The 10746-nt window shown below is 34.7% G+C and overlaps 1 protein-coding gene across 1 annotated transcript in view; it reads left to right on the top strand.

Moving 5' to 3' along the window:
* parga (poly (ADP-ribose) glycohydrolase a) overlaps positions 1 to 10746 on the top strand; it is a 61398-nt gene that overhangs the window by 17834 nt on the left and 32818 nt on the right. The window contains exon 8 of the mRNA XM_056470986.1: positions 10232 to 10324. Within this exon, the coding sequence (XP_056326961.1) occupies positions 10232 to 10324 (93 nt within the window). The remainder of the gene's footprint in view (positions 1 to 10231; positions 10325 to 10746) is intronic.

The following is a 10746-nucleotide window of genomic DNA, read 5'->3' as shown; positions in this document are numbered from 1 at the left end:
AAAAGCGCTATATAAATAAAGGTGAATTGAATTGAATTTAATAAAATTCACTTTAATGTGTGATATGACTAAAAGTGACCATAAACAAATATTTTCTCTTTTCAAATGAGTAGCGGCTTGGACCTGGAAACAGTATTCCATTTGTCATGACTTAACAAGCGGTTATATCTCAAGCAGCATATGTTTTGGATCAAAGCCAATAGTAATAGATAAAATACCATTAATTAGGTTGAAGGTAATAAGGTACGCAAGGGTAATGGTAGAAACATTTTTTTTCTTATATTCATCTCATTGATGAATGGAATGCTTTGAAAGTGACTCTTGTGTGAGCTTTGCTAAACTTATTCAAACTTGTGAGTGTAGACGGTGAACATTTTTGGTTTTTGTTTCAGTGTTTTATTAATTTTAATGCATTTTTATTTATGACAATGGTGATTACAAGAGAAGGGTCTTGCTGCACACCGACTGTTGCCAGTATATTACTTCTACATGTCTCATAAATGGGGATGGGTTTGGCCTATGACCTTCTGAAGACCTGAAAACGCTTTCATGGAAAGAGCATGGAATTTTAAAAAGTCTATTTCAGACATTGAAAATCAAGGAATTTAAATTTTCTTGATATTTTAGTCGCTCAGTAGTTATCACTGTCACCTCAAAGCAAGAAGGTTGCTGGTTCGAGTCCCAGCTGGGTCAGTTGGTATTTCTGTGTGGAGTTTGCATGTTCTCCCCATGTTCGTGTGGGTTTCCACCAGGTACTCTGGTTTCCTCCAGTCCAAAGACATGTGATATAGGTGAATTGAATAAACTAAATTGGCTGTAGTGTATGTTTGTGTGAATGTGAGAGTGTATAGGTGTTTCCCAGTACTGTGTTGCAGCTAGAAAGACGTGAGCTGTGTAAAACATATGCTGAATTAGTTTGCAGTTCATTCCGCTGTGGACTGAGCCGAATGAAAATGAATGAAAGTAAGTTTTTCTATACCGTATTTTTTATATATCACGTTGTTTCACACCTATTGTTATGGCAAATCTCAAACTAACGCCCAATTCACATGGGGCGTCATCGTCAATGCTTGATAGAGGGTGTGTCTAAAGCTTGGCGCTAACATGATCATCACAGGAGCATCAGCCAATGAAATTGGACCCCAATTGGCTGCTGCACTGAAAAAACAAAAATTTTGTAATTGAAATTTTTTTCAGTGTTTCTGAGCTCGGATATTTGAATAAAGCGAACATGCCAGGAAAATACTTGTCTTCAAAATGACCACTTCAAAAAAGTAGATAAATGTAAAGATTGTAAAATTGCTATTGAGCTATCAAACATTGCAGAAGGAGCACTTCACAGCCACACAAAATATAGTTCCTTAAATTTCTTGGGTTGGATTGAATTATCCATCGTAGCTAAAACCATTTTAATATGTTATTTTAAACAATTTTATATTTTATTATTAATAAACAAGTACACCAGCAGCCTTTTCTGTTCATTGGGTGTCATGGCACATTCAACTTTTTTAAACCATGATAGTCAGGGAATTCGATATTTATCTATAATATAAAGGGCACCCTGCATTTCATACATGTGCAGCTTACGTTGTGGTAATAGTATTAGTCCTCAGTAGGTCTTTCCCAAGGGTACTATGATGGAAGTCTGAACTGCACCGCATAGGCCACATCTTAGATTAATAGTCAAAAGCCATTTCTGTATTACAGTGCTCTTCTTATTTATGGCTCCGGTCATGACGTCAGAATGTCCCCTTCTTACTTAAGATGATTTGATAAAATAATCTCAGACCAGTGTAAATCAATAGCTGTCTGTGACTTTTTATGGCTGTATCAAATTTAATTAACCGCAGCCATTAAATCTATAAGAGAGCCAATCAAAGCCATTAGCAAAGTGCACTGTGTTCTAATGAAGCATGCTCGAGTGGAGCGGCTCCTTAAACTGTCCACTTAAGAGCCTGAGCCGGTTCTGTGCTCTTTGGCTCAGTCAGACGCAATGCATTTTGTACCTGTGCTTCCATTGTTTTGTTAAAGTAAAACAAAAAAAAACCTTTTGGTGAGCATACGTCAGCCCTTCAGGGTCGTCCCTGGTAATGAGATGCATAAATGATAGGATAAGCTCTTTTGCATTGAGGATTCTGTATGTTTTGATGTAGATATGAATTAATGTAGTGTTTTTTTCAGTGCTTGCAGCTATTGTTAATATGCTGGTGATAATATATACATCCCTTGTGTATTGTTATTATGTTAGTGTGATTAAATATTATGGTGTTATGTGCATCTTTGTGGTATATAAGTGCATAATATGCTTTTCTAAATGTATGCAAGAACAAGCTGTCTTGTTTCCCCTAGATCATCTATAGAGGGCACTGGTATGTCAGTTTGGAAATCTGGCTATTGATTTTCAGTTTGAGATTAAATGAAACATCACTGAACAGCAGTCAGTTAATAGCTGTAAGAGGCTTCAGAAGCGTTCTTGTCAAATATGTGCTGTGGTAAACTGACTATCAAATGTTAGGTTTTTTACAACATAATATAGAGGATCAAGACTACATCAGGGTATAAAATCATCTTTACGCATAGCTTCTGAATCTGCATTAGTTTTTTGTGAATGAAACTGAACATGAGTGCAGGTTTGACATCAGAGAGAGAGAGAGAGAGAGAGAGAGAGAGAGAGAGAGAGAGTATTCTGATTTTATTCTAATTATTTTTATGTATTTTTATTACTACTACTATTTACTGTGTCTACTATTTTTTTAAACAATATATAAGTTCTTTTAAATGTAAAGTTTAGAAATGCTTTGCAATACATTTGTAACATTTGTCATGCCAGTAAAGGAATTATTGAATTGAATTGAATTGAATTGAATTGAGAGAGAGAGAGAGAGAGAGAGAGAGAGAGAGAGAGAGAGAAATACTATAGACATTATTGTTTTCGTTTCGTTATTGTTTGCATTTAGTATTTTCTATAGCAATACATAAACTCTATAAAAATGGCACACTTTTTTACATTTAATCATAACTGTGTTATATAAAGAAGGAATACTTAATATATATTTATAAAATGTATGTAATCTAGACGTGAAATGTACAAGTGTTATGTAATAGAACCAGAATTCAATCAAAGGTTAATGTGGTTGGAAATACTAGGGCCATCGTTGAAATTATGTTAAAATAGTGCCATTTTCTTAAGCAGGTTCAGAAGGATAACCCTGACGATTGATTTCCACAATCATTTCCGCCTTCATAAAGGCAATAATTAACTTATTATTTTTGTTGTCGTCTTTGGTACTTTTTTTTCTTTTAATAATAATTTTTTCAGGGTTTTCACCTTTAATTTATAGGACAGTAGAAAGTATTGACAGGAAAGTGTGGGGAGTAGAGAGAAGGGAAGGATTGGCATAGGACCACAAGGCGCGAATCGAACTCTGGTCGCTGTGAGCACCGGAGTGCATGTTTCGATGCACTAACCACTACACCACTGGCGCCGACTCTTTAATTAAAAAAAAAATGTAAATATTTTAAATACATTTAAAATAAGTAAATGCAATATATTAATTTAGAAGATGTAATATGAAGGGTGACGCAGTGGCGCAGTAGGTAGTGCTGTTGCCTCACAGCTGGTTCGAGCCTCGGCTGGGTCAGTTGGTATTTCTGTGTGGAGTTTGCATGTTCTCCCTGCGTTCACCTGGGTTTCCTCTGGGTGCTCCGGTTTCCCCCACAATCCAAAGACATGCGCTATAAGTAAAATGAATAAACTAAATTGGCCGCAGTGATTGTGTGACTGAGGTTGTATGGATGTTGCCCATTACTGGGTTGTAGCTGGAAAGACATGTGTAAAGCATATGCTGGATAAGTTGGTGGTTGATGCTTTATAAGTTACATTGATACACCAGTCTGTGCAGACATGTGAGTTAAATGTATTTTAATTTAAAGTTTAAAAAAAGCTGATTCATCCAGTAATTAAAAAAGGGAAGTCGCTGAATCATTCATTTGTTTGTTCATTTAAAATCAAAATAATAAATCTAATTTAATCTTAATTTAAATCAAAACCAGTAGTAGCATAATTTTTTTTTTGTTATAGTTTATTCAACATTCTGTAAGAATAATGATCTTGATTTTTCTCCAAAATAGATAAGTTATACTTTTCAGACTTTTCAGTGACACTTGAAGGCATGAATGGACAGTGTAAAATGTATGGTGAAACAAAGATGTTTCATTAATTACTCTTATTATTTTGTTTTTGTTTTTGTTCAAACTGAAGAGTAGTAATAATTCTCAATAATATGATTGTCATTTAAATGGATTCACAAACATTCAGTAATTCAATATGCATTGTTTGTGTTTCTTTGCTTGTGCTGTGACGCCAGCTCGACCTACAAGATGTGCAAATAGAAGCCTCTCTGACTTCTTTAAATTGTATCCGTTACTGCAGGACTCCAATAATTGTCACAAAGTTGAGTGGCTGCTATAGGATTTTGATTGACAACTGAGGTGGAATGGCTATGGAAAGAAGCAAAATACAAATTAGGAGCTGTCTCGTCATAAATTGTAGTTGAACCTCAGCTCTAGCCTGAAATGAAAGTGTCAGAGCAGTGGGCTCTGATAAATTCACACTGCTGGCTCAGTGCACAGAACTCCACTTCCAGCCTCTAGTCCTCCACAAACGCCTTCGCCTACACAACCATCTCATCCCAGTGCCTCAGAATAGCGGGATTCCCTGCAGCCATCATCACACTGTGTGTTTGTGTGAGCATACTGAGATACAAAACAAAGCTTATTATAAAAAAATCATTCTGAGGGTGGACATAGTTGGTCAACTGTTTTGGATACAGAGGACAGGTTTATTTTATTGTTTTGTTTTACTACTTCTACATGTTGCAGATTACAGAACAGTTAAGTTTTTGAATCCTTTGCTCTCAAAAGATATGTAAGATATACACTACCTGACAAAAGTCTTGTTGCCTATCCAAGTTTTAGGAACAACATATAATAACTTTACTTCTAGGTGATCTTTTGGTATCAGATGTGGCATATATAGAAGGCAAAGGTTGCTAGATTACGCCTATTTTACCAAAATAAAATATGATCATGCCTTCATTTTTAATTATTTAATTAGGATAGTAAGGTCAGACTTTGCTTAGACAAAAGTCTTGTCACTTCACAGAAATAGTGTACAGTATAGAAAATAAAGTCGTAGTGCAGTGGAAAAATAATTACTATTGTATAAGACTCCCATGAGCTTGGATGACTGCATCCATATGTCTCAAATAACTTATGAATAAAGTCATCTGGGAGTTCTGCAAGAATGCTTTCTTTGCCATTCCAGAGTTCATCAAGATTCTTTGGATTCATTTTCAATGCCTCCTCCTTCATCTTACCCCAGACATGCTCAATAATGTTCATGTCTGGTGACTTGGATAGCCAATCCTGGAGCACCTTGAGCTTCTTTGCTTTCAGGAACTTTGATGTGGAGGCTGAAGTATGAGAAGGAGCGCTATCCTACTGAAGAATCTGTCCTCTCCTGTGGCAGCACATACAGTATGTCTCCTTGATACCTCAGGCTGTTGATGTTGCCATCCACTCTTCAGATTTCTTGCACACCCCATACTGGATGTAACCCCAAACCGTGATTTTTCCTTCACCAAACTTGACTCTAGGTTCCACTAGGTCTTTTATAGTAATTGTGATGATTGGGATGCAGTTCAACAGATGATTCATTGGAAAAATCTACCTTCTGCCACTTTTCCAAATGATCAACTAGAAGTTAAGTTATTATTTATTGCTCTTACAACTGGGATTGATGACAAGACTTTTGTCAGGTAGTGTAGTATAGGACATTATTTTTGTATGAAAAACAAGTTATTTTTTTGTTTATTTTGCTTGGTGGTAGCTTGAGTTCAGTTTTTAAATTTGGATTCATTTAGTCTGTAAGGTGCTGTATGTAAGATTGACATCAATTGGTTGATGTAGATTTTGCATTCCAAATTCAAAATATTAGTTTTTTTTCTTTTAGTTCTTTTCAGACTTGACGTACACCCAGGTTGCCGACACCAACAGCGAGCGTACCTGACAATACTAACACTATAAACTGCTCTTCTAAGGTTAACGTTAGTAATATTTGTATTCTTTGCCAGTTAAGACCACCTCATGTGAATTTTGCTTTAAATCTGTGTCTCATTTCAGAGGCTGCTCCTGTTAGACACACAGGCCACATTTTTGCCTGCAACCGCAAACACATTATGCTATTTCTAAGATTAAAAGAGTCAAAAACTTAAATACAGCACAATTAGAGGCAAGGGCTGACCTCATTTATAAAATAAATAAATAAATAAATCTATCAATGTAGCCATTTTAATCTGTAAAATATATTGAAGTTAGAAATGCTTGTTTTGTTAAATTGAACATTACTTTTATTGATTTATTTTCTTTTAATGTTTTGACTTATAATACAGTATCATTTTTAAATTGTTGAAAATTCTAGTCTCAAATATTTAGTTCACTCATATAATTATATATACATTTTTTTAAGATTTATTTTCTTTTATTTATAAAGAAATGTTAGAAAAATAAAAGAACTATCTCTTTATTGCCCAGGCATACATACCAAGCATAATATGTCATGCACACACATAATATAGCATCACCAATAAAAACCTGCCATTTTGTTTCCATTTATATACTCTGAAATCAATAACATAAAATAAAGTAATGACCCTGCTCTCTGAATTCTTATTGGTTGGAATGGATGGAGATTGTAGTATGTTATCTAACAGGTTCTGGTTGGCCAGTATAAGTGGGAATGAAGCAGGCCGTTTGATTTAGTGAGGTCTAAGTCCTGCAACCTCAGCTCAGGCCCATCCGGCCTGTCAGCTCTCCTCACTCATTAGACCCAGAGGAGCACTTTACGATGTCAAGCAGGTCATTACTTATGACAGCATTTAGTCAGGCCTCTTTGCGGGCGTATAAATGCTCCTTGGTTAAATTGTCAGACGAGGCTTCCCGTCCAGAAGAGCCCCTGCACCGCCTCTCTTTCCTCAACCCATTTGCATCTGTTCCAGGAATCCCATTTAATCAGCTGAGAACGCCCAGTAACCTTGATGAAATGGCCGATGACTGAGCGCGCTGCCAATCGCGGCCAATATATTTGTAAATAAGTGCGTTGTAAATCTGTGTGAAGATAAAACAGTAGGGTATTTATTTAGGCTGAAATCACACAAGGTTGCTGAGCCAGCGCGAGCTGTTTTGACACCCTCTGCTGCAGATTGAATATCACCAAGCGCTGCTGTTTGCTTGCTCTGAGATCTACGGTGACGTTGGTTAGCTGTATTTTAACTCGGGCGAAATGTGCACTGAAGGATTGTCTTTGTTTCTGCCTCTGTGATGTCATTCGCCTGTGGGAGATTCGCTTGTATTGTAAAATTACATTTTGGTAACCTTTGTGCAATAGATCAAGTTTGATTCTGCCTTTTCAGATATGAGTGAGACGTTTCTCTACTCTGTGATACCAAGGGGTTTTATTTATTAATCTCCCTGAATTCAGCTGTTTTGATGCTCCAGGCAATAGTCTGATACAAAGATTGCTGAGCTTGCTCACTGAAACTCGGTTAATATTGTATTTAATAATTTCATGTAGCTCACCCAGAATTAAAAATTTGTTGCTAATTTACTCAACCTCTAGTCACCCAAAATATGTGTTTTTTTCAAATGAGAAGATTTTTGGTTGAAATCACAGTCCTTAAAAGCATAGTTCACCCTAAACTGAAATTTTACTCGCTTATTACTCTCTCCCAAAGGCAATACAAGTTTCTTTCTTTAATTGAACACAAAAGAAGATACTTTAAAGAAAACTGAATTGCATTGTAAGAAAAACGAATACTATAGAAGGTTTCCAACAATGTTCAAAATATTTTCTTTCGTGTTCAACAGAAGAAAGAAAGTCAAACAGGTTTGGAACAAGTTAAGGGATGAGTTAATGTAAACAGAATATTCATTTTTGTTAACAGCTACAGTCAACAGCTTTCAGAGTCAAAAATGTATAGGTAAAATGAAAATGAACACCACTGGCCCTTTTTTCAATACAATGAAGTCTTTTGAAGCAAAGCAGTTGCAACAAACTGAACATTAAACCTCTGGTATAGGTAACTCATCCAGAGATTGATTTCTGTTATCATGTACTTATATAATGGACCCTTTTCACAAGCCTGTTATGACGCGTTTAATGGTCATCAGTTTTAAATATTTTATTTTTAATATTTTTATTATTTTTTTTAAACATATGAACATTTCTATGTATTTATGTAAGTAGTATATCATCTTTGCTTCAAATTATAAAAACGAATTACCGCTTGTGCGAGGTGTTTCTAATGCAGCGTCTATGGGACAGGACAACAAATTTGACTTTATTCTGTCCTCTGGCTGCCGTCATCAGTCTCACACTATTTTTACTTTTTCTGAAAATCTGTATAACATCATTGTGGAGTTTTTCTTTTATTATTGGAGCTAATAACATTGTAAAAAAAATGAGTTGTTGTATTCTCCCATTTACTGCGCTCTTAAGTTTTCCCAACTATGACGACTTATGACGAGAAACCCGGAAGGTTGAAAAGGGTCTATAGTTACACAGTCTTTTAGTGGATATATTGTATGAGAGACTTGCTTTGTTTAACAAATAAGTGGATCTAATTGGATTTGCATTGTAAACATTAAATAAAAGTTAAAAAGGTATTAGTTTTTTTGATCTATTAAGTTTTTAGTTAAGATACGATAGTTACGAGTTACGATACTCCCAAAATCATTCTACATAAATCTGCAAATTTTGTACAAAATTCTCAGAAGTACTTGCAAAAAATGTGGTCACACTTTGTTTTGATGATCCGTTTGTTGAATTTAAGTTACATTGCATCTACATGGCAACTAATTCTCATTAGATTATAAGTAGACTGTTAGGTTGGGTTTAGGGTTAGTTGACGTGTACTTGCAAAGTTTCTTCTAGTCAGTTAAATGTTTGTTTAGCAGCAGTATCAACAGATATTAGGCAGACACTCTACTAATACTCAAATGGATCTTAAAAATAAAGTGTTACCAATATAACATATTTTTAACCATTTAATGTTTATAAATTTACCTATGACAGGCTCATAAGTTCTTTGGTCTACTGGATCTTTTTTGAAGCTGTGGATTAAAGTTAATAATTTTGTAAATAATGTCCAGAGTTAATCATTATACTTAAAACGTGATTGTGTTGTCATGAGCCATGGGTATTAATGCTATCTTTCCCGATATGATTTTTCAAGATTCAAAGTGCTACTAGACATTGATTGCATTTTATTAATCACCATCAAAGTTTTATCCAAAAATAACCTACATTTTGTGTTTATTGCGAGTAAATTAACAGCAAATTATAATTATTAAGCAAACTACCAAATTATTGTTTTTATTAAGTATGTTTAAATTTTCTATGTGTTTTATTTGCAAAACTTAAAAAGCAACCTGTTTTTGTTGTTGAACCCCAGCAGCCTAGGATGCAGATTTTTATTTTTCACCTATTGATGTTATTCTGACAGCAAGCCGTCCTTGCTGCTTTTTTCCTGACACGTGAATAATACTGTCTGAGACAAGTCGACAGCTGGGTTCAAGTGTCTTATTCAACAATATGGCTCTTTTTTTCTGACAGTTGTTTTCCATTAAATGGTGTTTTAGAAAAAAAAAAGCCCCAGGAGCAGAGAAACCAATGCAGAAAGGCTTCATTATTTATTCTGTTTTGTACCAGACAGTTGACATTTGTGTTTTTTTTTTTCATATTAGTATGAGGACATAGCATGTTAACAGTGTCAGTCTTCAGTTGGTTAAAGAGTTAAGGCATTAAATCAGAATTTTTTAACAAATAATCATGGTTTCCACAAAAAATAGCACAACTTCTATTAACTAGGATAATAATAATAATAATAATAATAATAATAATAATAATAATAATAATAATAATAATAATTTCATATTTAAAAAAAATTCTGAAGAATCCTGTGGCACAATAACGTGGAATAATAAACATAATAAACATTTGATAGTGTAATAAAACAGAGCACAGATAACAATATTAAAATATTATAGGAAATGTATATTTTGTATTTGTATATAATGTATAATTTTATGTATTGCTGTATTTATTAATTAATACATTTGATTAATTAATTGCAGTTAATAAGCAAAATAAGTTTTAATCTCTCTTTTGCAGGGTATGGAAAATGATGAAGTGCAGCATCTATTTAACACCATATTGCCAAAGATGGTGAAGCTGGTTTTGAATACACCCAAGATTTGCACTCAGGTAAGGCTCAGAATCATGCTGTCTTTCACATTGACTGGGACAAACTGTGATGTTTTTGGAACTAGATCAGAAGTGATAATCGTGTCTGGCCGGTAAAGGTCAATGGGCCCAGCATGCTGTGGTGTAAAACCAGTGGCTAGTGAAGGACACGTCCACATGACCACAACAGACTCATTAAGACCTGGACTAATAGAAACCAATGATTCACGTCAGTCAGCCTCATTTCTGACATCAGAGACAACACGTTTGAGAATTATGTTCTTACATGTCAATTAAAGTTTTAGTTCACCCCAAATGAAAACTGTCATTACTCATGTCATTCCAAGCACATAAGACTTTTGATAAGCACAAGTTTACTTTGTTTTTTATATAAATCTGAGAGATTTGTATTCTGCTATTGAATGTCTTTTCATCCAAAAATC

This window comes from Danio aesculapii, chromosome 13, assembly GCF_903798145.1.
Source record: "Danio aesculapii chromosome 13, fDanAes4.1, whole genome shotgun sequence".
NCBI lineage: Eukaryota > Metazoa > Chordata > Actinopteri > Cypriniformes > Danionidae > Danio > Danio aesculapii.
The sequence above is the reverse complement of the archived record's forward strand: the minus strand, read 5'-3'. Positions and strand labels throughout refer to the sequence as shown.